The sequence below is a fragment of the Vitis vinifera genome, chromosome 1 (genome assembly GCF_030704535.1).
Source record: "Vitis vinifera cultivar Pinot Noir 40024 chromosome 1, ASM3070453v1".
NCBI classification, from domain to species: Eukaryota; Viridiplantae; Streptophyta; class Magnoliopsida; order Vitales; family Vitaceae; genus Vitis; species Vitis vinifera.
The window spans coordinates 25,846,498-25,873,892 of NC_081805.1; the positions used below are offsets into that span (position 1 = coordinate 25,846,498).

Genomic DNA, 27,395 nt, shown 5'->3' on the forward strand with positions numbered 1-27,395 from the left:
AAATAGTTTTCAAAAACTGTTTTCGAAAACACTTCCCAAAAAATGAGCCTGAAAATATCAAACTAAACTATCTCTGGAAGACGGAACATATATAGGAGCGCTTTGTGACCCTTGGCCACTAAAGAGATTCTAAATTCACCACCAAGAATTTGGAATCAGTGGGTGGGTTATATTCCTTCATATCATTGCTTTAGTTAACCAGAAAGGTCAGACTGAAAACTGCAGAGGTTGAAAACCATAGGTAAGTTCATGACAAACAATATTACAGTCTACTGGCCGGGAATCCCTTCTTTTTACCAACAAATGTAGAACTGAAGATGGAATTCCGAGAAATCCACCCCCACCACAACCAAAATGAAAAGGCGAAAACAAAAAGAAAGAAAGAAACACTAAAATTGAACATAAGCTCTAAGTCTCAGTCTTGTGCTAAACACAGCACACCTTGGACATGGTTTGGGCCTCAGGTTTTCAGCTAAGCACCTTGCAGATAGAGTCTTGAACCTTATGACTTTCCCTAAACCCTTGCCCTAAGGGGCACCATTCAGCAGCACCCTTATGAATAAGACAAGGAAGAGGCCATGTTCCAAAATGTTTCTAATCTCTAACCAGTGATGATGCTAAATCAATTACTAGAGAAAGGCAACCAGGCATAAATAAGAGGACCGAAAATAAATGAGAGAAGAGGGAAGAGAGGTGTCCAAAGTAACAAAGGGGAAGAAGGAAAAAATAAATAGAAAAAGAAAACAGAAGCAATATATGAGTTCTTTCTTCAGGCTTCCAGTCTATGTGAAACAAAGTTATACAAAGAGAATATGCGAAAATAACTCTCAATTCAATAAAGTAATGCAATATCTAATCTTGATTCAAGCAATAAACTGAAAATCTTCACTATTAATTGTACTCTAAGAGATCTAACAACAGACCAACTCTACAGACCAATATAAAGAACGTGAAATTCATAACAGTCAGATATAAGAAGAAAATTGAGCAAGGTGCTATAGAATCATCGAAAAGGAGGGGTGGGTTGTAGGCAGACTCATATTGACAAGCTCTGACTGACAAAGAGATGTTCTTTGAGGATAAAAGGAACAGGTCTTGGGGGAAATATATACAGCCTCACCATACAAATCCTTGAAGAAAGTTGGAATCAGCATGGAATACACCATAATGAGCTTCCAAGTTTGATCTGCTTTTGAACTCCCAAGAACCATGTAGGTTCCATCTTCTAAAAAGTTATCTTCAATTAACTAAAGGTTAGGATTATTTTAAGGTCTTTTCCACATGATTTCCATTAGAAGTGGCTACTTCCCACATTATGTAGGCATGGAATTCAAGAATCATAAATCTGTTTTGATCCCATTTACACCACCAACTCAAGAAATTGTATCTGCATCAAAACAAATAATCCAAACTCAGCTAATTGGCTTTTCTTCAGCATGCTCCACTTTCTTGTCTTGCTTTTCTTTGGCAACCTCCAGAATTTCTACCTCCTGCATATCTTTGGAATCCCCTGAAATCTCTTTTTCTGTAGCTTTCTCTGAATTCTCTTCAATTTCTTTTTCATTAGCTTTTGTGGTCTTATTTACTATATTTTCTTCCCTAATTTTGTCATTTTCCACAATCTCTTCTTCCCTAACATCTGTTATGACCTGAAGAAGTTCCAATGGAGTAGCCGCAGGGTCCAGCTCCCGGCAACCCTTGGGAGCACTTGGAGCTTCTTGACCTGTAAGCAAGTATGAAGGTACATGATGTGAGAACCGAAACATCTCCTCTCTTGGTATCCTCCTGACTTCTCTGGGGTCCAAATGCCTGTGAAACACTGTCTTGAAGCCAGCAACTTTAACTAGGGGAGTGACAGTTACACCTAGCTCTTCATCATAGTCTTCAAGCACTTCCACCATATCATACTTGTGTATTACTTCATCTGCTGTTAGCTCATTCCAGTCAGGGGACCAATTCCTATAGATAGCCCACACATCCCCCTTTCTAGGAAAAATGCGAATGGCACCGCGCATGCCTTTTGCCCACCTAACCTTGTGTGAGAAAGAATTAAGAGAGTTATTGACTTCATATCTGCCAACTCTGAAATCCCCACAAGTTTTTGAGAAACCAGAACCAACCCAGTTTAGTGGGCCCAGTTCACTGTTGGTTTTTGAGTTAAGCCAACTAATACGCATCTTGAATGGGTTTACGGAAATCACACTATGAATCATAGCATAATATCTAGGCATCCCATCATCATCATCATATGCAGCCCATACCTGGTTATCACCAAAACATCTTTCTGTCCGATCCTTGTCAAAATCATGAAAATCAGGATCAGGAACATTAATTGACATTGGTTCAATGGTCTCTATATCTGTATTTCCACCGCAAGTGTCAGGAAAAGACTTGAAGGCATGGACTCCAGTCTTGGTATTAGCAGACTCACCAGGCCTGTTTTGATCTTGCACATTGCCATTTGCTAAAGGTTTTTCAATTTTTTCCTCTTTTTCATTTGCTTTCTCATTCCCATTCTCCACCCCTTTTACTGCAGTTTTGGTTACAGTAGCCGAGTTCCATTCATTCAATTTATTTCGAATTTCCTTCCTAGCCTTCTCCACCAGTATATTCTGCATTTCAGTGTGGGAGACCTCCCTTGAACCATTAGGCTTATTGATTCCATTAACTGCACGTGTTTCAAGATTACCTTGTAAACCAGTTGCACCAGCTCCTCCAGTTCCTGGACCCATTCGATTTGTGATGTCCTTTCCATAGCTGGAAGCACCAACATCATCCATGCCTCTTCTTCTCTTTGCAGAGTTAGACATCCCAGCAGATGAACCACCACTCATCTTCTTAGATGCGTGATGCTTCCTCCGCAGGGCCTCCTCTCTTTTGGAGGCTGCCTGTGCCTCCTCACGCTCTCTCTTTACATTTGCATATGCCTTCTGAACCACACTTGCAGCCTGTGCAGCATTTGAAGCACAAGATGTTCCTGAGAATGGACCCCATTGGAAATTGGTGTGGTTAAATGAATCAGGAGCATTAAAGCCCCCTGCTCCCACATTTGAAGAGGTTGCATTCTTCTTTCCCTGATTAAGTGTGCTCTTGCTTGCTGCTTGGTGATTTGAGCTCTGTTGCTGTTGCGGGAAAGTCCATTGAGGATTGGATGATTTAGAGCCATTTGAAGGCGGTGGTGGTGTTTCTACTGCAAAAAAAGGCTCATGGCAATTGGGGCAAAGCAGATTGTGGTTAAGATAAATTCTGAGGTACTCGTATTGCATTTTGCACCGATGGCAGACTGTCCAAAAGGTATTGGGTTTTGGCTTATGAGCTGAAGCAGGGGCAGAAGAGGGACCCATCCGAGTGGTATTCTTATGAGCTTTTGTATTTGTAGTCCTACTTTTAGTGAAACTGTAAAAACCATTAGCAGCAGCGGATGACGATGGACCTCCACTTGGAGGCTGAACTTTCTGCTGACCTGCTTTCACATTCCTCTTCTGATCGTATGCTATTCTCTTAGTCTTATCAGACAACAAACTCCATGCTTCTGAAATAAGTTTAAATGCCCCATCTGCCCCTATAGATTTGTTCTTGTCAGGATGAAGCATCAGGGCCAACTTCCTATATTGCTTCCTCACCGTGTCATCGTCTGCTTGTGGATTCACACCAAGTATCCCATACCAATCCGCTTCACCATTTATTTTGTTTTCTGCAGAAATATGCACATCAAGTGTTGCTAACATTTGGGGAAGACCATCAAGACCAGGAAACAAATTTTGAGCCTTCAAAGCTAATTTCTTTGCTCCAGCAATGTCCCGTGCTATAAACTTCTTCTCCGCGATTTCTTTTGCTCTGGTAGCCTCGTCTTTATTACACTCCATTTCCCTAATCAACTGCTTCTTTGTGTAATATCACAACACAGCTACCAGTACAATAAAAAAAAATCAGCCAATCCCCACTATCTGATACCACCAATTCCAACTTTTCTCATAAATCCAAAGAGGGTCCACCTTTAATAGTCCAAACCCTAATTCAAGAACATTCAACAATAGACCCAATGAGAATGCTACTTTAGAAGAAGCATGAAAACAACAAGACAATCATCAGAACGATTTAAAAACAGCAAAACTTATTTCAGTTCATCATTCCATCATAGAATTACATGATAACCCAAAAAAAAAAAAGGCAATTGGATTCCAAATAAACCAAATTAAGCTTTCAAAGTTCAATAACGCAATACAAAAATTCCAATACCCCTAGATTCCATTTAACAATAAAACCCTTTTCTGCAACACCTCCAAAATAGCCGCTCACCCAACTTATCAGAAACACAAAAACATCAAAAACCAAAGCCAAGAAAAAAAAAAAAATTTCAGGCAATTGAGTTCCAAATAAATCAAATTGAGTTTCCAAATTTCCACAATGCAATACAAAACTTCCACTACAACACACCCAAATTCCATTCACAACAAAACTCCATTTCGATACACACCGAAAACAGCCATTGAACCACCATATCACACAAAAAGCATCAAACACCCCATCAACCACAAAATTCAGAAAACCGCAAACACCCAATATTTGAATCATAGAGAGAAATCAGAATCAAACAAAGGAATCATCCATGGATCTACATCACCCAAGGTGGGAATCATCTTAAAGGACCAGAATTCACCAATTAAAGCAACTAATTTTGATGAACAAAAGGAAACCCTAGAAACAGTCATGTGTCTAGAACACAGAGAGTGGAGAGAATGAGAAAAATATTTACCCATTTGATGAATTTGAATCGCAGAGCCACCATGGACAGACCTCCATCACCAAAAAATTTTCTTTTTTTGCCCCTCTTTTCCCACCCAAATCCAAAAAATCCCCAAAACTGGACCTTTTGTCAAACCCCTCTCAATATCTGGACAGACTTCACAAATAAAAAATCACAAGCGATAAATAAATACAAAATAATTTATACAAATAAATAAATAAAAATATAAAGGCAGTATGGGCTACCCTTGGGTTCAAAGTATATGTTTTTGTTAACCCCAACCCAACCTTTTTCATCTCATTGGTTGGAATCCTAACCATGGTTAATTTTTAACTCTTGAGTTGGGTTTGCAAGTTTTCTATTTTTAGCATTTTTATTAGAGTGGAGGATTCTTTTTTCTAGAGTTGAAATAAAATTTTATAGCAAAAATTATTTTTTGGAAATCATTAAATAAGTATAGAAAAATATTTTTATAAGAATACAAGGTATGGTATACCAAAGAATGATCCAATTATTCATTTATTTAATTTTTAATTTTTAATTTTTAATTATTTCTTATTATTTTTCCTATAATGTAAATATTTATAATAAAAAAACTCATATATGTAACTCTTTTTTTAATTGATGATAAGAATAAAAAGTCTTAGCCTACATCTTAAACTTAATGCTAGTTTTGATATTACAAAAGTTTCATTAAATATAAAATAATATCTAACATAAATTAAAAAAATGTACTTATAAAAAAATATTCAATAAACATTATCAACATATGAAATATTGGTATAAATGTAAATTTTTATTTAAAAAATGGTTTTATATTTCTTATTAAGTGACAAATTTCCAAAAACCATCATCAAAATATCACTAAACTAACTAAACTATACTTCAATGGTGTTGTCAAAATAAAAAAAATTAAAGACATGCAACTTGAACATGAGAGGCTAAAAGCCAAAAGAGTGTAACATGTATCTAATGCCACCCAACAAACCCATCCTCTAGAGTAATTGTACATAAGGTTACTTTGGTCATTTCGCTTGCAACAAAGTTGACAAGAGACGTGCCTTCCTCTTCTAAACTAGGTGAAATCCAAACGAAGCTTTTGGACCACATGAAGTAGTTTTGATAACAAGGCAATTGAGGAATGGAGGTCATTAAACAAGTGTCAATCTCACCAAGTCATTAAACTCCACAAACATAAGAATTATATATATAAAGATGGAATAACCATTCAATATGTCAAAGAAATTTGACTATCATTGAAGCTTGGGACGTGATTAGAAGGTTGAAAAATGTGTTAAAGCAATGTAACACGTCAAATTATTGAGGAGGAAGTAGATGGATCAATAATAACTTGTTTTAGTAGTATGTGATATGATAACAAATTGGTCTAAATTGACTCAAAGTATGGATATACCTAGTTGGAAAAGGTAATCCAAACCTATTATTATGATTCATTTCCCATACTTAGATGTTGTACAAATTTTTATAGTATAATTGATCTCTAACAGTAGATTGTGATATGCTTGTATAAATCATCGTGTTATAATAGAGCCCTTAAAAATGTGACATAGTGTAATAAATTTGAAATTCATTATTTAATGATATTCTACTTTCACTTTTATCTATCTTTGTTCTATGCATTGCACTTTATGGACATTTTCACCTACATTGTATGTGATTTATGTGCATTAGAAGTTGAATGCAAGATTTAAATCACAAGTTCCTTACAAATAGATGACTTGTTTACAATCGGTTCATGATTTTAGATAACTCATTAGAGGTTTGTATTGCACTACCTTCTAATACAAGGAATGACTGGTCTTAACTATCAAGATGAGTTTTCCATAGCGATTGCATTAGTGTGTATGGTTACACATTAGACAAGACTTACAGTAAGTCATAACTTAAAGTCAACAAGTAGTCATGACCTCACTAAGTTGTTTCATTGTGTTGTCTCTCAACCTTGAAAGAATATTGAGTTTGTGCTAAAACTAACGATAGTTTTGACCCATTGGTAAGATTGTAAACTGATTATGTATTCCCTACTTATGAATTAGGTCACTATTGATGGAAACCAGTAACAATAAATATTTTCAGCAGATGCACCATGATATCTTATGGGATTGAGGCAGAATGTCTCATTGGGTGATTCTAAGAAAGTGTGTTCATAAAAACTATGGTCATGGTAGTTCTTTAAGTTTAACTTGACATTAATTCTTAAAGAGTTAAGACTTATCAATTGAATACGTAACAAGAAGATTTGTAACTCAAAGATAATAGAGATAGTCTTGAAAGGTTGATAGCTTTCACTTTGTTAAACTACAAACATCAGTTCATGTAAGACTTACCAATTGTAACATGTAATGCATGCCATCATAATGTACATCTACATCATTGATCATGGTACATATATGAGAAGTATTGTCATATTCAAATAAAACAAACTCTTAACAAGTGTAGTAAAGTATCCTTCTTATGTCCTATTTAGCGATTTGGATAATCTTGAATGACCAATCTGTGGAGGCCTTATCCCACGAGTACTTCCATGCGTCTGTCCACGTGGCATCGTCCCAATTAGGCCACATGTCACTTCTTTCATCACTGCTCGAACAACCTTCAAGGCATTCGGAGACATCCTGTCTGGACCATTTGCGCCATTGAGCGGCCCTCATCTCCCTGATAGCCTTAAATCTTCTTTGATATGCGAGATCATGGCCAATTGACATCCAGATGACTAATGGGATTCTCCCCATCCTCACATCTACATCAGCGACTCCAGTCCCAGACCTTCAACAAGATTGAAAGGACGACAAGTTGTATCATGACGCGTCGTCTGACACAACCCCCAGCCGTCCTACAGATGTGATGATTACGTTGTCACTATTGCGCAATCACACTATAAGGGCCAACTCAGCACTATTGAGTCTTCCTCCACCTTTGAACACTATAAAAACCCTACTGAAATAGAACATGGGCAGGACTCTGGGAGCTCTCTCATTCTCTCTCTCTCTCTCTCTCTCTCTCTCTCTCTCTCTCTCTTAGGGTTTCTATTCATTCCCAAAGTCTGACATGAGCTTCAGAGGTTGTGTCCGAACATCTTTGTGTAGGGAAGCAGAAAGCCCAGATTCTGGCACCGGAATGGGAACTTTCACTGCCACATCCAAGGGAGGAATCCATCCTCAGTTGACCTAGTATCAACACAATCCACCTACTTTAAAAATAATAGACAAAAAGTAAAACAAAACTCTAAAACATGAGATGAAGTAATGGAAAGGAATTAAATATTTCTAGATATAACAAAGGCAATAATCCCACGAAACTTATAAAAATCCTTAATATCTCTATATATAAATTGACACTCAATCAATAAACCATCATCCAAAATTACATTGAATACAATGAGATTGATTTCTTTGCTATGAGATTTGTCATAAGCTTTGAGTATTATATAACACAATAATCTAAATCATGAGAGCAACCTTTGACTTGTGTCTTTTAAAAGCAAGTGAAGACCATGTTCCAAGTTTCTAATTGAAACCCAAATGACCTTTTTTGGTAGAGGAAGAAAAATATAGAACTAAATATTGTGAGGTTTACAAGCTCAAGTGAAAATTCCTCTTGCATCCTCTACACAGTCTTAAAACGTTCTTAACAAAATTAGCTATTTGTATCCTTTCACTATCGATCTATTACCAACATGAACAATATAATCAATTTGCCTATTTATTTCCCTACAAATATGCCTATAAATAACATTGAACTAGCTATGATCAACCAAATATTCTTGATTAGCATAACAATATTACACCTATTGGTTATATTCAATTATGGAAATGTCATAATACGTATGGAAATCTGAACAAAAAAAATTGATAGACAAACTCATAAATATATTAAGAAAAATTAAAAAAATAATAATATTATAAACTTCAATAATTTACTCATTGAAGAAAACTATAAATTTATGCAAGTAATAATATAAAAAATAAAAAAACACATTTATTAAGTACAATGACCTATTAACTTTGGATGAAGTTAAGGTTATAAAAGAAATGATAATGCTTGTATAATTGTTTTTCAAATTTAAATTTTTTTATAATTTATTTATAAATATATTTTTTAGAATATTAATGACTATACAAAATGTAAAAAATACTTCTTAAAAAGATTATTATGATAGTTTTTACATTTTCAATAATAATTAATTGAAAATAATTAATTTATTAAAATTTATTTTAATATTTTAATTTTTGTAGGGAGATGGAAAAATATTTTATGAATACGGTTTATAAATTTATAATATATATATATAGTTTTTCCTATCCTTATCTTTTTTTATAAAATAATAATTTTTATTTTATGTCCTTATGTATATATTGTGATAATTGATTTAAAGTTACATATTTATTAACATAATTAGATATTTATATATTTTTAAATATAATATATTAGAAAATATTTTTATTAATTGTGTAATAAATACATAACTATAATTGAAGACAACAATTAATAATACATTTTTTGACAAATTTAAAAATGATAATTTCATATTTGAAATTATGAACAATCAATGATAATGAGATGGGACATCTAAAGAATTTAAAGGATTTGAATCACAAGGTGATAAGATAAGATGCAATTAGCTTTATATACTTAATTAACTACGAGTAAATTACAAATGATTTATTTGATAGTCCAACAAATTGCAATACATATGATATTTTAAAAGATAATTTTAATTGATTAATATACTAGTTACATAGAATGTTATGTTGATAGAAGCTTTAATACAAACAAAGTTAGTTCAAGAACATAAAAGATAAAACAATCAATACAACAATACATGATGTTTTAACGTGGTTTAATCGATTATACTTACATTCCCGAATGAAAGAGAATTATTTCATTGTACTATAGAGAATATTACAAATGATAAAACCGAATATAATTATTAGGTTCTCGAAACATCTCATTTTCACTACTCTATTTATCCATGTCCTGAACCATAAACTTTCTCACTTCATTAGGTGTCTACTGTTTTTTCTCACATTTCTATACACACTAATTAGACTGTCATATAGTAATTATAGGGTTAATTTTTAAAATAAATGATTTTGATCATTGAGGATTGGATGATTTAGAGCCATTTGAAGGTGGTGGTGGTGTTTCTACTGCAAAAAAAGGCTCATGGCAATTGGGGCAAAGCAGATTGTGGTTGAGATAAATTCTGAGGTACTCGTATTGCATTTTGCACCGATGGCAGACTGTCCCAAAGGTATTGGGTTTTAGCTTATGAGCTGAAGCAGGGGCAGAAGAGGGACCCATCTGAGTGGCATTCTTATGAGCTTTTGTGTTTGTAGTCCTACTTTTAGTGAAACTGTAAAAACCATTAGCAGCAGCGGATGACGATGGACCTCCACTTGGAGGCTGAACTTTCTGCTGACCTGCTTTCACATTCCTCTTCTGATCGAATGCGATTCTCTTAGTCTTATCAGACAACAAACTCCATGCTTCTGAAATAAGTTTAAATGCCCCATCTGCCCCTATAGATTTGTTCTTGTCAGGATGAAGCATCAGGGCCAACTTCCTATATTGCTTCCTCACGGTGTCATCGTCTGCTAGTGGATTCACACCAAGTATCCCATACCAATCCGCTTCGCCATTTATTTTGTTTTCCGCAGAAATATGCACATCAAGTGTTAATAACATTTGGGGAAGACCATTAAGACCAGGAAACAAATTTTGAGCCTTCAAAGCTAATTTCTTTGCTCCAGCAATGTCCCGTGCTATAAACTTCTTCTCTGCGATTTCTTTTGCTCTGGTAGCCTCGTCTTTATTACACTCCATTTCCCTAATCAACTGCTTTCTTTGTGTAATATCACAGCACAGCTACCAGTACAATAAACAAAAGTCAGCCAATCCTCACTATCTGATACCACCAATTCCAACTTTTCTCATAAATCCAAAGAGGATCCACCTTTAATAGTCCAAACCCTAATTCAAGAACATTCAACAATAGACCCAATGAGAATGCTACTTTAGAAGAAGCATGAAAACAACAAGACAATCATCAGAACGATTTAAAAACAGCAAAACTTCTTTCAGTTCATCATTCCATCATAGAATTACATGATAACCCAAAAAAAAAAAAAAAGGCAATTGGATTCCAAATAAACCAAATTAAGCTTTCAAAGTTCAATAACGCAATACAAAAATTCCACTACCCCTAGATTCCATTTAACAATAAAACCCTTTTCTGCAACACCTCCAAAATAGCCGCTAACCCAACTTATCACACACACAAAAACATCAAAAACCAAAGCCAAAAAAAAAAAAATTCAGGCAATTGAGTTCCAAATAAATCAAATTGAGTTTCCAAATTTCCACAATGCAATACAAAACTTCCACTACAACACACCCAAATTCCATTCACAACAAGACTCCATTTCGATACACACCGAAAACAGCCATTGAACCACCATATCACACAAAAAGCATCAAGCACCCGATCAACCACAAAATTCAGAAAACCGCAAACACCCAATATTTGAATCATAGAGAGAAATCAGAATCAAACAAAGGAATCATCCATGGATCTACATCACCCAAGGTGGGAATCATCTTAAAGGACCAGAATTCACCAATTAAAGCAACTAATTTTGATGAACAAAAGGAAACCCATCTAGAACACAGAGAGTGGAGAGAATGAGAAATTTTTTTACCCATTTGATGAATTTGAATCGTAGAGCCACCATGGACAGACCTCCATCACCAAAAAACTTTCTTTTTTTGCCCCTCTTTTCCCACCCAAATCCAAAAAATCCCCAAAACTGGACCTTTTGTCAAACCCCTCTCAATGTCTGGACAGACTTCACAAATAAACAATCACAAGCGATAAGTAAATACAAAATAATTTATACAAATAAATAAATAAAAATATAAAGGCAGTATGGGCTACCCTTGGGTTCAAAGTATATGTTTTTGTTAACCCCAACCCAACCTTTTTCATCTCCTTGGTTGGAATCCTAACCATGGTTAATTTTTAACTCTTGAGTTGGGTTTGCAAGTTTTCTATTCTTAGCATTTTTATTAGAGTGGAGGATTCTTTTTTCTAGAGTTGAAATAAAATTTTATAGTTTTTTTTTAAATTAGTCATGAGTTCCTTTTTTTTTTTTTTTTTGGCCCATTAGCAAAAACTATTTTTTTGGAAATCATTAAATAAGTATAGAAAAATATTTTTATGAGAATACAAGGTATGGTATACCAAAGAATGATCCAATTATTTATTTATTTTTTAATTATTTCTTATTATTTTTCCTATAATGTAAATATTTATAATAAAAAAACTTATATATGTAACTCTTTTTTTAATTGGTGATAAGTATAAAAAGTTTTAACTTGCATCTTAAACTAAATGATAGTTTTCATATTACAAAAGCTTCATTAAATATAAAATAATATCTAACATAAATTAAAAAAACGTGCTTATAAAAAAAATTCAATAAACCTTATCAACATCTGAAATATCGATATAAATGTAAATTTTTATTTAAAAAATGGTTTTATATTTCTTATTAAGTGACAAATTTCCAAAAACCATTATCAAAATATCCCTAAACTAACTAAACTATACTTCAATGGTGTTATCAAAATAAAAAATTAAAGACATGCAACTTGAACATGAGAGGCTAAAAGCCAAAAGAGTGTAACATGTATCTAATGCCACCCAACAAACCCATCCTCTAGAGTAATTGTACATAAGGTTACTTTGGTCATTTCGCTTGCAACAAAGTTGACAAGAGACGTGCCTTCCTATTCTAAACTAGGTGAAATCCAAACGAAGGTTTTGGACCACATGAAGTAGTTTCGATAACAAGGCAATTGAGGAATGGAGGTTATTAAACAAGTGTCAATCTCACCAAGTCATTAAACTCCACAAACATAAGAATTATAGATATAAAGATGGAATATCCATTGAATATGGCAAAGAAATTTGACTATCATTGAAGCTTGGGACGTGATTAGAAGGTTGAAAAATGTGTTAAAGCAATGTAACACGTCAAATTATTGAGAAGGAAGTAGATGGATCAATAATAACTTGTTTTAGTAGTATGTGATATGATAACAAATTGGTCTAAATTGACTCAAAGTATGGATCTACCTAGTTGAAAGAGGTAATCCAAACCTATTATTATGATTCATTTCCCATACCTAGATGTTGTACAAATTATTATAGTATAATTGATCTCTAACAGTAGATTGTGATATGCTTGTATAAATCATCATGTTATGATAGAGCCCTTAAAATTGTGACATAGTGTAATAAATTTGAAATTCATTATTTAATGATATTCTACTTTCATTTTTATCTATCTTTGTTCTATGAATTGCACTTTATGGACATTTTCACCTACATTGTATGTGATTTATGTGCATTAGAAGTTGAACATAAGATCTAAATCACAAGTTCCTTACAAATAAATGACTTGTTTATAATCGGTTCATGATTCTAGATAACTCATTAGAGGTTTGTAATGCACCACCTTCTAATACAAGGAATGACTGGTCTTAACTATCAAGATGAGTTTTCCATAGTGATTGTATTAGTGTGTATGCTTAGACATTAGACAAGACTTACAATAAGTCATAACTTAAAGTCATCAAGTAGTCATGACCTCACTAAATTGTTTCATTGTGTTGTCTCTCAACCTTAAGAGAATATTGAGTTTGTGCTAAAGCTAACGGTAGTTTTGACCTATGGGTAGGATTGTAAACTGATTATATATTCCCTACTTATGAATTAGGTCACTATTGATAGAAGCTAGTAGCAATAAATATTTTCAGTAGATGCACCATGATATCTTACGGGATTGAGACAGAGTGTCTCATTGGGTGATCCTAAGGAGGTGTGTTCATAAAAACTATGGTCATGGTAGTTCTTTAAGTTTAACTTGACATTAATTCTTAAAGAGTTAAGACTTATCAGTTGAATACGTAACAAGAGGATTTGTAACTCAAAGATAATAGAGACAGTCTTGAAAGGCTGATAGTTTTCACTTTGTTAAACTACAAACATCAGTTCATGTAAGACTTACCAATTGTAACATGTAATGCATGCCATCATAATGTACATCTACTACATTGATCATGGTACATATATGAGAAGTATTGACATATTCAAATACAACAAACTCTTAACAAGTGTAGTAAAGTATCCTTCTTATGTCTTATTTAGCGATTTGGATGATCTTGAATGACCAATCTGTAGGGGCCTTATCCCACTTTTTCACCCACAAGTACTTCCATGCGTCTGTTCATGTGGCATCATCCCAGTTAGGCCACGTGTCACTTCTTTCATCACTGCTCGAACAACCTTCAAGGCATCCGGAGACATCCTGTCCAGACCATTTGCGCTACTGAGCGACCTGCATCTCCCTGATAGCCTCAAATCTTCTTTGATATGCGAGACTATGGCCAACTGACATCCAGATGATTGATGGGATTCTCCCCATCCTCACATCTACATCTTTAGACTGGTGCATCTAGTTCCAGACCTTCAACAAGATTGAAAGGATGACAAGTTGTATCATGACGCATCGTTTGACACAATCCCCAGCCGCCTTGCAGATGTGATGATTGCCCTATCACTATTACGCAATCATCACTACAAGGGCCTGCTCAACACTATTGAGCCTTCCTCCACCTTTGAACACTATAAAAACCCTACTAAAATAGAACAAGGGTAGGACACTGTGAGCTCTCTCTCTCTCTCTCTCTCTCTCTCTCTTAGGGTTTCTATTCATTCCCAAAGTCTGACTTGGGTTTCAGAGGGTGTGTTCAGACATCTTTGTGCAGGGAAGCAGAAAGCCCAGATTCGGGCATTGGAACGGGAACTTTCACTGTCACATCCAAGGGAGGAATCCATTCTCAGTTAACCCGGCATCAACACAATCCACCTACTTTAAAAATAATAGACAAAAAGTAAAACAAAACTCTAAGACATGAGATGAAGTAATGGAAAGGAATTAAATATTTTTAGATATAACAAAGGCAATGATCCCACGAAACTTGTAAAAATCCCTAATATCTCTATATATAAATTGACACTCAAATAATAAACCATCATCCAAAATTACATTGAATACAATGAGATCAATTTCCTTACTATGAGATTTGTCATAGGCTTTGAGTATTATATAACACAATAATCTAAATCATGAGAGCAACCTTTGACTTGTGTCTTATAAAAGCAAGTGAAGACCATGTTCCAAGTTTCTAATTGAAACCCAAATGACCTTTTTTTTGGTAGAGGAAGAAAAATATAGAACTAAATATTGTGAGGTTTACAAGCTCAAGTGAAAATTCCTCTAGCATCCTCTACACAGTCTTAAAATGTTCTTAACAAAATTAGCTATTTGTATCCTTTCACTATCAATCTATTACCAACATGAACAATATAATCAATTTGCCTATTTATTTCCCTTCAAATATGCCTATAAATAACATTGAACTAGCTATGATCAACCAAATATTCTTGATTAGCATAACAATATTACACCTATTGGTTATATTCAATTATGGAAATGTCACAATATGTATGGAAATCTGAACAAAAAAAATTGATAGACAAACTCATAAATATATTAAGAAAAATTATAAAAAAATAATATTATAAACTTCAATAAGTTACTCATCGAAGAAAACTATAAATTTATGCAAGTAATAATATAAAAATATAAAAAAACACATTTATTAAGTACAATGACCTATTAAGTTTGGATGAAGTTAAGGTTACAAAAGAAATAATAATGCATGTATAATTGTTTTTCAAATTTAAATTTTTTTATAATTTATTTATAAATATATTTTTTAGAATATTAATGACTATACAAAATGCGAAAAATACTTCTTAAAAAGATTATTATGATAGTTTTTACATTTTCAATAATAATTAATTTATTAAAATTTATTTTAATATTTTAATTTTTGTAGGGAGATGGAAAAATATTTTATGAATACGGTTTATAAATTTATAATATATATATAGTTTTTCCTATCCTTATCTTTTTTATAAAATAATAATTTTTATTTTATGTCCTTATGTATATATTGTGATAATTGATTTAAAGTTACACATTTATTAACATAATTAGATATTTATATATTTTTAAATATAATATATTAGAAAATATTTTTATTAATTGTGTAATAAATATGTAACTATAATTGAAGACAACAATTAATAATACATTTTTTGACAAATTTAAAAATAATAATTTCATATTTGAAATTATGAACAATGCTAATGAGATGGGACATCTAAAGAATTTAAAGGATTTGAAACACAAGGTGATAAGATAGGATGTGATTAGCTTTATATACTTAATTAATTGTGAGTAAATTATAAATGATTTATTTGATAGTCTAGTAAATTGCAATACATATGATATTTTAAAAGATAATTTTAATTGATTAGTATATTAGTTACATAGAATGTTATGTTGGTAGAAGCTTTAATACAAACAAAGTTAGTTCAAGAACATAAAGATAAAACAATCAATATAATGATACATGAGGTTTTAACGTGGTTCAGTCGATTAAACCTACATTCATGAATGAAAGAGAATCATTCCACTGTACTATAAAGAATATTACAAATGATAAAATCGAATATAATTATTGGGTTATCGAAACATCTCATATTTCACTACTCTATTTATCCATGTCCTGAACCATGAACTCTCTTACTTCATTGGATGTCTCCTATTTTTCTCATATTTCTATACATACTAATTAGGAATTTGGAACAAATTTCAACTGTCATATAGTAATTATAGGGTTAATTTTTAAAACAAATCATTTTGATCATCCCATGTTTTCATTATCAAATAATTTAATTTAATTTAATACTTAATTTTAAAATAATACCTAACGTAACTTTTTTCACTTTGATTAACTCAACATTTAATAAATATATTTTTTTATTTTTCTTTACTTTTTCTTTGATTACACATTTTCGCTTAATTTTCTTTCCTTCAAATTTTCCCAAAATCAAACATATCCTTATTTTTTAACCTTTCTATCAAATTCAAATTTCAAAATTTTAATTATAAAAATGCAACTAACGTATCCTCATTCCACATTAAGCTTCTTTTGGGTAGAGGCAACAAAACGCTGCGTTTAGATGCCCTCGGTCATTTTGTGGTTTTCCAAAACGACAGTGGTAGCTCCGAGAAAATCGGAGAGGTATCGACAGTACTTTCTTCACTCAGTCTCGGACGCGTTGGAGACTATTTCCGATCAAACTCGCCGAAGCTACCGGAATCTCCGTTCAGCTTCAATCCTAAACCAATGGTTCTTTTTTCTGAATCTGTTCATATGATTTTCTACTATTTGCTTTCCAATTCTCTGCTTTTTTCAATGTATATTTGTCGTCCACACTATAATATTCGTAGCAGAAATGTTTTCGCTTTCGAAAATGGAAACGATGAACATTTGGTTTTTCTACTGCTTTCAGTTGTATACAGCGTTGGAAAAGAATGCTCATCTTGTATCGACGGATGATTCGTGTATTGACGTACAAGGTTGAACCCTATTTACAGAAACAATAAAGTTAAGCCTATGGAGATGGGATTGAAAATGCAAAAGATATTATAAATGACTTAATTCAAATCATATGTAATCGGAAAGAAAAATCTGCATGCTTGAAATTTTACACCTCTTGATTAGAGGAGTTAGAACTGGAAATTCTATTATGCTCCCATTGGAGATACCGCTCCTGGTTTGTGGAAATTGAAACTGTGGAGATGATAAGCATACGCCATTTGATCTTTGTACGGTATATAAGAAATGCCAAATGAGTCTTGCGGTACATGATGACGGATGAAATGATAATCAATGGAAGGGTGTTTCACTTTTGAATGAAATGTTGGATTGACCGATAGATAAGTAGCCTCAATACTGTTATAGAATATGACAGGTGGTTTAGTAAGTGTCACATTAAGCTCACCAAGTAAATTTTGAAGTTCACCTGGATAGGATGCAAGAACTCATTACTTGGCTTCTGTAGAAGACCGAGCAACTGACTTTTGCGTCCTTGAATGCCATGAGATAGCATTACCTCTGAGATAAACAATGTAGGGCGTGGTGGAAATGTTGCCATCCCTATTCCCTAGCCCAATTTGCATCTGAAAAGGCTCTCAAGTGAAGATGTTGGTTCCATTTGAGAAATAAGCCATGATGAATGATATGTTTCAAGTATCACGGCAATCGTTTAGCAGTGTACTAGTAAGATTCAGTAGTATTATGCATGAATTGGGCAAGTTTGTTCATTGAATAGGAGATGTCGGGGTGTGTGAGGGGAAAATATTGCAAGGCACCAATAACTTGTCGATACTTTGTGGTGTCCATGAGTGGAGAACCATCAGATAGAGTGAGTAGTTGAGTGTTTGACATTGGTGGGGTGACATCTTTGGCGCCAATCATGTTTGTTTTCTCAAGAAGGTCATAGATGTACTTAAAAATAGTGAGGAGGAGACCAGTGAGAATGGATAACACCTCAACACCAAGAAAATAGTGCAAAACACCCAAATCTTTGACTGAAATCCTGTTAGGTAAAACTTGCAACAATTAAGCAGTGAAAGCAGCACTGTTTCTTCTAACAATAAGATCATTGACATAGACAAAGAAACGCACAGTAACAATAGCAGATTTATAAATAAATAAGGAAGCATTACTTCTGGAGTTAACAAAGCCAAAGTAAATTAGAAACCCTTTTAAGTTCATTGTACCATAGACAGCTTTCCTGAGCTTGCAAACAAAGGACGAATGAGTAGAGCCTGTGAATCCAGGAGGTCATTGCATGAAGACCTCCTTTATGAGAGTGTCGTGCAAAAAGGCAGTATTATCAAATTAGCCAGCCATTTGAGAGGGCAATATTGAGAATGAGATGTATTGTGGTTGATTTAACTATTGGACTGAAAGTGTCACAGTAATGCAAACCAAGAAGCTAACGAAATCCCTTGGCTACAAGGAGAGGTTTGTTTTGTGAGATCGAGCTATCAAGATTTCTTTTAATGCAGAAAATGCATTTGCATCCAATGAGATTTTGCGTGGGGCTTGGGGTCACTAAATCCCAAGTGCCATTTGGGAGGAGCTTTTGTGTTCATTGGACATTGCTTGTTGCTAGTGGACAGATTCGAGTGCCTGGGTATCAAATGTTGGTTCAACATACTTGGCTATGGAATGCTTGGTTTTGGTGTGATTAAGGACCTTAAGCGTCAAGATGTTATTCTTAGACCTGGTGACCATGGTGTAAGTAGCAATGAAGGTAGTTGCCTATTTTTTAAGGAGGACCTAGGCTAAGGTGAGGTTGTGGTAGGGATGACTGACAAAGAAGGGGATGTTTGGACAGCAAGGGTAGCACCTGTTTCGGTAGTCATAGAGCTTGTGGTTGTCAATGATGAATAAGCAACAGGGCATGCATCTAAGTAGGGAGGTGGTGCTACAACATTTGCATGAGGAGTAGATGGCATGGTGGACTAGCTCAGGGACTGAAATGGAACAGTAGTGATTGGGGAGAGAAGAACCACAAGAGATCAGGACAAGGAAAACCAATCATGCAGATTGAGGGAGGTGGTAGTGGATGTGGTAATTTTGAAGGATAGAAAAACTGTTTCAATGAATTGAACATGATGTGAATGATAGATTTTAGATGTTCTGAGTTCCAAACAGATATGAGAACTTTGATTAAGAGAGTATCCTAAGAAGATGCATGGTTGAGATTTTGGATCAAGTTTAGTGGATGTATATGGTTTGATCCACGGAAAGCATAAGCACACCCAAAATTTTTTTATTTCCCATAATTTGGTTTGGCATGAAACAATTGCTATAAGGGGAGGCATAGTTGAGAATAGGAGTAGGAAGGCAATTTATAAGGTAGACTGTAGTATGAAAGACATAGGTCCGATATTGATGAGGGAGGGATGCATTGTGCAATAGGGTAAGGCCTGTTTCAATGATATGTTTGTGATGCTGTTCGGCTGAACCATTATGTTGGGGAGTGTGTGGCAAGGTCTAAAGGTGCTGAATTCCAAAGCTAGCAAGAAAGTTTTTAAGTGCAACATGCCACCACCATTAGAATAAATAGAAACAATGGAAGTTTTAAAGTAGTTTTTAACAACGGACTTAAATTGATGAAATATTGAATAAATATTTGTTTTAAGATGCAATGGATACAACCATAACTTTTTTTTTTTTTGATAAGTACAACCATAAGTATTTTTAAAATAATTGACAAAGATGACATAATAACTATACCCATCAATGGACACAATAGGAGAAGGTCCTGAAACATTGGTGTAGACAATGTCATTAGGACCATGACTTTGAAGACTTGACTAGCCAAATGGAAGACAGTGGCTCTTATTGCAATGACACGACTCACAAAAGAAGGGAGAAATCATATGGCAGCACCAAAGTGAGCAAGGAAAGTTGTGATTTTGAGAGAAGGGTAGCCAAATCGACTATGCCAAATGTTAGGAGATGCTTTGATGCTCACACATGGAGAGGGAACCATAGATTGTCGACTGGATAAATGCTTAGAGCTCAGCCACTCTTATTACATCATGTCTATTCTGACTATGAAGTATGAAGTAGGTGTGCAGTTTTGCAAAACTTGGAAATAGAAGTCAAGTTCTTTTTCATAGAGGGTGTACATAACTCATTGGAAAGTGAAAAATTATTGGATAATGGCATTGAACTGCTATAGGTAATGGAAAGACCCAAACCATCCCTATTACAATGTTGCCAGAGCCCTCTTAGTCTTGGTGAATGAAGAGGTTGGAAAGATTGTAGGTGACATGGTGAGACATTCCAGATTCCACAATCCAGTTTCCTTTGGTCAGAGTGTAGGTAGTAGTGAGATTGGCTGATGGTTTAGAAGGGTGAAGATGAGGAAAAAGCTTATAGCATTTGCAGGCATCTTGTCCATGTTTGCCATTGAATTGGCAAGAAACAGGGTTGGAAGGAGTGGATGGGATGGCAGGAGAGAAGGAATGGGTTTTTTCATCACAGTAGATCAGTGGAGGTGATGGAAGAAGACTAGGAATGTTTTGAGGGGTAAGGTTTCTTGTTGTTGAGTGGGATTTTGCAGGTGAGATTGACAGTTGGTGGGTTAGGTTTGGGAGTGACATCACCATGGTGCAGAAAGATATCATGGTTGACAAGCTGATCGTATAGTTCTTCAAATGGAACAATGGGGTCCTGATTGTGTAAGGCTGCTATGAGTTCCTTGTAGGCATGCTCTAGACTGTATGTATTATAGAGAAGCAGGTTGGCATCACTGGGAGGAGCACCAAGTTTGTTGACAATATTCTTGATGGATAACAGGAATTCTGCCTCTGATTTGCAGCGACAGGTGATCTGAGAAAATTTATCCTTAAGATAAATGATATGACCATGAGATTTCTTTGTGTACATCTGCGCAACGCGTGTCCAAGCTTCTTGGCTGGACCAGGCAGAGGACACCAAGGGGACCATTGTCTGAGACAGTGAGGCCAAGATGGCATGTAAGAGTAGCTGATCTTAACACATCCAAAACATGTGGATTCAAAGAGGAAACACCATTTGTCACAGTTGCAGAGGGAGGACATGGCATGGTTCAATCTAGATATCCAAGCAAGTCAAGGCCATAAAAGAGAGAGATGAACTGATCCCACCATGAGATATAGTTGACGGAGGTTAGTTTCAAGGGAAGTTGTGCAACAGCATAATGGTGATGAGGTTCATGGCAGATAAAGATGCTGTGGTGGAGACAGTAATGACGGGGTTATTCTTGACTGAATCAGTGGCCATTTCTAGAGAATGAAGTTTGGTTGAAGAAGAAGAAAAAATCACTGAGAGAAGAAATACTTGTTGGAGTGTCTGTGGTTCTGATACCAGGTAGGGAATGCAAATATCAGAGAATACAGTGTTGGAAAAGAATGCTCATCTTGTATTGACTTATGATTCATATATTAATAATATACAAAGTTGAATCCTATTTACAGTAAACTACTAAACTTTAAGCCTTAAGAGTAGGGATTGAAAATACAAAAGTATTACATTTGACTTCATTCAAATCACATGTAATCAGGGAGAAATATCTGCATGTTTGAAATCCCTTGATTAAAGGAGTTAGAATTGGAAACTCTATCAGTTAAAGTACTTGTATTTTGATATTTTCTAAAAATGATCCTAGTTTAGAAAATATTCTTGTGGATAGTAATTGGATTTTTTTATTTTTTTTATTTTTCTGTTTATGAAGACAGTTAACAATTTTCATTTGAGCTACCAAACCGACCATAATTGATTGTTTACTTATTATGTTATCATCTAAAAATCTGGCAATTCCTTAGTATTGATATGGATTTTAGTTAGTAATAATGATCTTATAGTGGTTGAATATGTGCAAACATTATCTGAAAATTTTGGATGGAATGTGGAACTATGAATTAGCTTAAGTTCATGGCCAATGAGTTTTTGTTAGTATTAATATATGGGAATTCAACTTTAGTAATTCAGTCTTCATATACAGTGCACTACTAGTGGCTCCTATAATGTTGGAAGGTAGATTTGTTGAAAATGGTATTCAAAAATTAATAACATAATATTCATGGAGGGTTAAAAATTAAGCTCAACTTGCTGCAATAGAACGTGGATCACCAGAATTTACCCCATCACGGCTAGTTTAATACTAAATTTTTGAGTTATATATACATGCATATACACAGGAATGAAAATACATAATATGTTATCTAGGTACAAAAACTTGCATTCACACATATATGAGCATTCTAGGATATCTAAGGAATTTTGGGAGTTGCCATTCTTGAAATTTGCTTAGTTTTCTATTTCTCATATGCCGTGGGAGGAGGCTGGAGGGAGCAGCATTATGACATCCCATAACTTGTTCTCTTACTTTGCTGACCTCCAACTACAAAGCCCCCACCTGCCCAGCCACTAACACCCATCAACCCACCCCCGCCAGAGACACCAACTCCAAAATGGCCAAAACCTCAAAAGGAAAAACAAATCACTTAGCAATTTTGGTATGTATTCTCTCACCATAGACTGCTTCTTTTTCATTTTTTGAATAAGTCAAGCATTTTAAGCATTTGATATACATGTCACTTAGAAAGGATGGAGGTTTTTGAGAGCCATGTGTTAAAACTCTCTCATGACTTATCATTTAGTCAAAATTATATCTTAAGCATTGTGATAGAGAAAATTTTGTTCTCACTCCCTGCAGTGTGTCATAGGGCAAATTTGCAGCTTTGGCTGCTCTTATCTTTTTGTAGGTTTTAAGGCTGCACATGATATAGGAATTTCCAAATCTAGGACTATTTGTCCAGTCATGTCATGTTAGGCAAGTCTTGTTTGTGTAGGTATTTCAATTTGGAACTTGCAAAAATGGAACCTTTCCAGCAAAGTTGAACTGCTGGTCCCAAGACCAAAAGATAAGGATTTGCCTCAGGCTACAAGTCAAACCAGCAAAGTAAAACCTCAAAGTTCTCCTGTACAAAGGCTTACTGGTGCAAAACCTTTAGTAGCTTTAATCCAATTCCAAGAATCTTGAGTTCAGCATATTTCTAATATGTGAGCCTAATCATCATTCTGGAATAGAATCAGGGAAACCTTCTCGCAGTGTCTCTTGCACAGGTTTTCTTTATCTCTACTTCTTGTAGGTTGTTGTATTTGGACACTTATTGGCTCAAAAACCGTCGATCATTTACATTTTGGAAGATTATTTTATTCAAATTTTATTAGAACATAAATGATGCAGTATTTTCAGTTGAGTTAGATCATGATATTTTTAGCTCTCTTTGAATCTTTTCAGTTAGCTGTTTTTTTGGTAAAAACTTGATATAAGTTGTTTGTGGTTGGAGAAACTCGTCTGGCAAGTATCCATTCCATCCAAGTAGAATTCCTATGGACAGCTACAATTAATAGGATTTTGATTGAAAGCCAGCCAATCTTTCGGAATTAGGCTATGGCAACAGGCTGTGTGTGTTATTTTTCTTTTTCTTCTTCCCTTCTTTGTTTTTTTTTTCTTTTTGTTGTTTTTGTTGTCAGTTTTGATTCTTTTTACTTGCCTAAGTAGGAAATATTGCTCATCTGCCCATATGTTGTGGAATGTTTCTCATTTTCCCTGTTACGTCTACTGAGGATGAGGAATTGGCATATCCTTTTATACAGTTAGTGGAAAAGAATGCTTTAAACAGGGCTATATCCCATATTCTATATGAATCTTTTCCTAAAGGAGACCCATAGTTGGGTATTCATGTTGAGTAGGCATTTATACTATGTAAATTCAATGTTGAAATCCTTTGCTTTTCAGAGCACTGAATTTACTGCAAAATACATAGTTCTCATACTTCTGATTATACCTGGCCACCTTTTTTTTTTTACTGTTTGAGCCAAAATTACCTAATTTTTATGGAAAATCACCATTAACATTCAAGATAACATGACCTTTTAATCAAGATATTAACTGCATAAAGCAACATATAACATTCATGAACAATAAGGCTGAAAGAGGCAAAAACATGCATCCATCAATATCTTACATAAACACATTCAAAACCTGTGGTTGGATGAAATATGTCTAAATATGTAAATGCTCTATGTGATAGGTTATATGATAAAATTTTACCTTTCTAAACTTGCAAGTATCAAAAAAACTCTAAACAATGTCCAAGCAATGTCCCAAAAAGAGGTCATCATGTTTTATGGATGTAGAATACCTTGCAAAAGAATTTCAAAGCACTCCCCTTTAGATGTGAAACAAGCATAGAAGAATTGGATAGGATTTAGAGATTTATAAAGAAAGCTATCTTAAACTTTTATAAGATGGGAGAAAATATGAAAATGAAATTGTGTTAGACAATATTCTAAATGCTTCAGAGAGAAGAGCTCTGTATGGGAGAGGCAAAAGAAAACGAAAGAAAAATGGCATGTACGTTTAAGCAATAACAATCTTTTAAGAAAAATGGCATAAACTGGTTTTTTCTTAAAACTACTTAGAAAAATGTGCATGTACTGCTGTGTCATATCTTGTAGCATTAAGTTTGTGATAACTGCAGTTAATTGATATTAGTTTCAAGATTGCATGAAAGATATGCATGTAGGATTGGATTTCCCAATTCCAATGAGAAAGGAGAGACTGAAAGTGATGTTGCCCCATTGGATTAGATTAGCATTGTCGAAAGTGGAACAAAGGGCTTCCAGAAAGTTGTGTGGCTGATGAATGTCTATCATAACTAGGGTACAATTGTGTAAAGTGATTATAGCATCAACCTTACTTTATGGAGTATGTTTGACGGTTAAGAATACAATATCTCTATTATATGTGCATTGGGGAAATGATGTTGAGATGGATGAGTTGCTGGACAAGAAAGGGTGGAATCGGAAATGAATCCAGTTGAGTAACTGGCAACACAAACTGAGGACATGGGGATAGGGAATCAGTAATGAAGACCAATGATTACACCAGTACAGACAAGTGATCTGTCATTTTCCAATTCTTAATGAATTATAATAGAAATCTCAATCTTCGTTAGATTTGAACTGGAATTGTTGCTGAAGCCAATATTTGGAACATTGCTATTGTCTATCTATGACCATTTGAGGACAAGTTAGGTGGTCCATGGACCCATTCTCCATTACTTTGGTTCAAGATACATTTTTAAGTAGGAAAAGAAAATGACCAAGCGATACTTGTTGGGTCATAGTCTTTGATTTTGTAGAACATACCATGTGATTTATTTCCTGATCCCTCAGACAACAGGTTTAAATCCCTCTGTCTATGTTATTTGTTTGCAATTTAATTAGTAGTAATGGTCAGTAGATCCATACCCCTTTCACTAATATTACTTCTCTTATGCACTTTACATGAGTGGTTGAATCTGGGATTTTCACCCAATGAACGTTGCTCAAGTGTCAATTCCAGACACTTTGGCAAGATGCTTCCTTTCTTACTGACACATGCTGTTTTCAAGTTGGCACCAGCTCTTTGTTAAAAAAATTCTTTGGTATACAGAACTACTTGAGTTTTGGTTCATGTATTCTTCTGTATGTTGGGATGCAGGTTCCATGGTTGATTAACTCTTAATTTTGCTTATGTGAATTTTAGAATGAGGAGCTTAAGAAACCCTAGGGGATTTTGGTGTTGTACCGGCAAGAGTGGGCAGCAGATGCATCAATGCAGGCAAACTGAACTTTTCTGATTGAGAGTTAAATAAAGCAGACAACACTTTTGGTCTGAAATATATTCTCATACAGTCAACATGTCTCACATGAAAGTATGCCTTAATATTCTTCCTTGCTTTTCCTGTTTAGGAGCGGGTGTTGGGTTACTTATTAGGGTTCTCCATATGGTTTCTACAATGTTACTTCTTCCCTTTTTTAACAACAGAAACACAGAGAGAGAGAGGGAAAGCCAAAAAAAAAAAAAAGAAAGGAGAAGTTAATAGCTATTGACCCTATGATTTTCCAACATGAACACCTGGAGTTGGTTTGTACCATATGTGGCCCCTCAATAATTTTGAATTTGTCAACTTCATTTCGTCGTATTTGCTATGCAACAAGCAATTAGAATTTTCAAAAGGGTGCTGGCCCTTTGAGCTGAGGATATTTGCACGAGACGAATACTAATGTGATCAATGATGAGACAGCTTGGTTGGGAGATGGGAAGTTGCCGTCATACTTTTTCTACATACAGAAAAATCAGGACCCATTAGGCAGGTCCATTTCCACTAATGAAATATCCTCAGCAGCCTGCAATGAGCTTGGCCACTTGGTTAATTCTCCACTGTTGGATCTTCTCACATGCCATAGTTGGTGGGTCCTGATCCCTTACATGTTGCATGTTATGATTATGATACAAGACGTTGATGGTTTCTTCTCTTACATGGTATTATTCCCCTTTTCTTTTACTGAAACAACAATGATTGAAACAACCATTTTCCTAGCATGCAGATTGTGACTAGCTTGGCGGCCCCATTTGTAGCAAACATTTCAGAAGGCTCTGTGCATGGAGCCCTTTTATCATCTCTATGGGGGGAATCACACAATACTTGTGAGTGCTTTCCGCACCAGCCATGGTGTGCCAAGTCAATCATCAACTGTTACAAGTTTAAAAGAAAAGGTTCGTTTTCTTTTTGAGTTATGCATAGGTGCCATGTGGCCCGGCTTTCAATTGCTCAAATATTTTAAACGGACTCCTTTTTCATAATGTTTGGTGGATGGCATGCTGTATTACCTGCTTTTGAATTATATCGGCCATTTTAATCAACTTTGATGGCTCTTGTTCCTTTTTTAAAAACATTAAAAAACACGTATATGGTCTCACCTTTGGGCAAAAAAGAAAAGGAGAAAAAAAATCCCTAGATCTCTACTTCCTCCGATGCTCATATATGACCACCATATGGGTGGTTTTGCCACCCGTCTCCTGTTATTTGCTGATGCCATCCAAATTATTGATACTTTCATCTTATGAATATATAAAAGGTTTAGGAGCATCTGGGTTGATTTTATATTGTAAATAGGCTAGATCTGAACATTATTCTAATCCAATCAGGTGTTCCCTTGCTGCTTCTATTTGTAATAT

General features: G+C 34.7%; 2 protein-coding genes and 1 long non-coding RNA gene across 6 annotated transcripts; 1 reads left to right on the forward strand and 2 right to left on the reverse strand.

The window, feature by feature from the left end:
• Nucleotides 1-836: 836 nt before the first annotated feature.
• LOC104877364 (uncharacterized) lies at nucleotides 837-4,975 on the reverse strand. Of its 2 annotated transcripts, none has more exons than XM_010657722.3 (2): nucleotides 4,757-4,975; nucleotides 837-4,012 (listed from the first exon to the last, which is right to left on the reverse strand). In XM_010657722.3, the coding sequence occupies exon 2, from the start codon at nucleotides 3,864-3,866 to the stop codon at nucleotides 1,413-1,415; it is 2,454 nt and encodes an 817-aa protein (XP_010656024.1). In that variant the 5' UTR covers nucleotides 3,867-4,012; nucleotides 4,757-4,975; the 3' UTR covers nucleotides 837-1,412. The 2 variants fall into 2 exon arrangements, with proteins under 2 accessions (XP_010656024.1, XP_010656028.1); XM_010657726.3 differs by having other exon boundaries at nucleotides 837-3,907; nucleotides 4,757-4,967.
• A 4,652-nt stretch (nucleotides 4,976-9,627) lies between these two features.
• On the reverse strand, nucleotides 9,628-11,721 carry LOC100257476 (chaperone protein dnaJ 49). 2 transcript variants are annotated; one of them, XM_019222210.2, is made up of 2 exons: nucleotides 11,470-11,721; nucleotides 9,628-10,741 (listed from the first exon to the last, which is right to left on the reverse strand). In XM_019222210.2, exon 2 carries the CDS (start codon nucleotides 10,592-10,594, stop codon nucleotides 9,866-9,868), a length of 729 nt encoding a protein of 242 aa, XP_019077755.1. In that variant the 5' UTR covers nucleotides 10,595-10,741; nucleotides 11,470-11,721; the 3' UTR covers nucleotides 9,628-9,865. The 2 variants fall into 2 exon arrangements, with proteins under 2 accessions (XP_019077755.1, XP_010656013.1); XM_010657711.3 differs by having other exon boundaries at nucleotides 9,628-10,636; nucleotides 11,470-11,660.
• A 5,162-nt stretch (nucleotides 11,722-16,883) lies between these two features.
• LOC109123214 (uncharacterized) lies at nucleotides 16,884-27,091 on the forward strand. Of its 2 annotated transcripts, none has more exons than XR_002030859.2 (2): nucleotides 16,884-26,626; nucleotides 26,758-27,091. It is a non-coding gene; the product is annotated as an uncharacterized LOC109123214 (long non-coding RNA). The 2 variants fall into 2 exon arrangements; XR_002030856.2 differs by having other exon boundaries at nucleotides 26,765-27,091.
• The last annotated feature ends 304 nt before the right edge of the window (nucleotides 27,092-27,395 follow it).

Coding starts and splice junctions, on each gene's coding strand:
- LOC100257476 (XM_010657711.3), bottom strand. CDS start 11,502: ATGGTGGCTCTACGATTCAAATTCATCAAATGG. Junction 10,637..11,469: donor GATTCAAATTCATCAAATGG/GTAAAAAAATTT, acceptor TTGTACTGGTAG/CTGTGCTGTGATATTACACA.
- LOC104877364 (XM_010657722.3), bottom strand. CDS start 3,866: ATGGAGTGTAATAAAGACGAGGCTACCAGAGCAAAAGAAATCGCGGAG.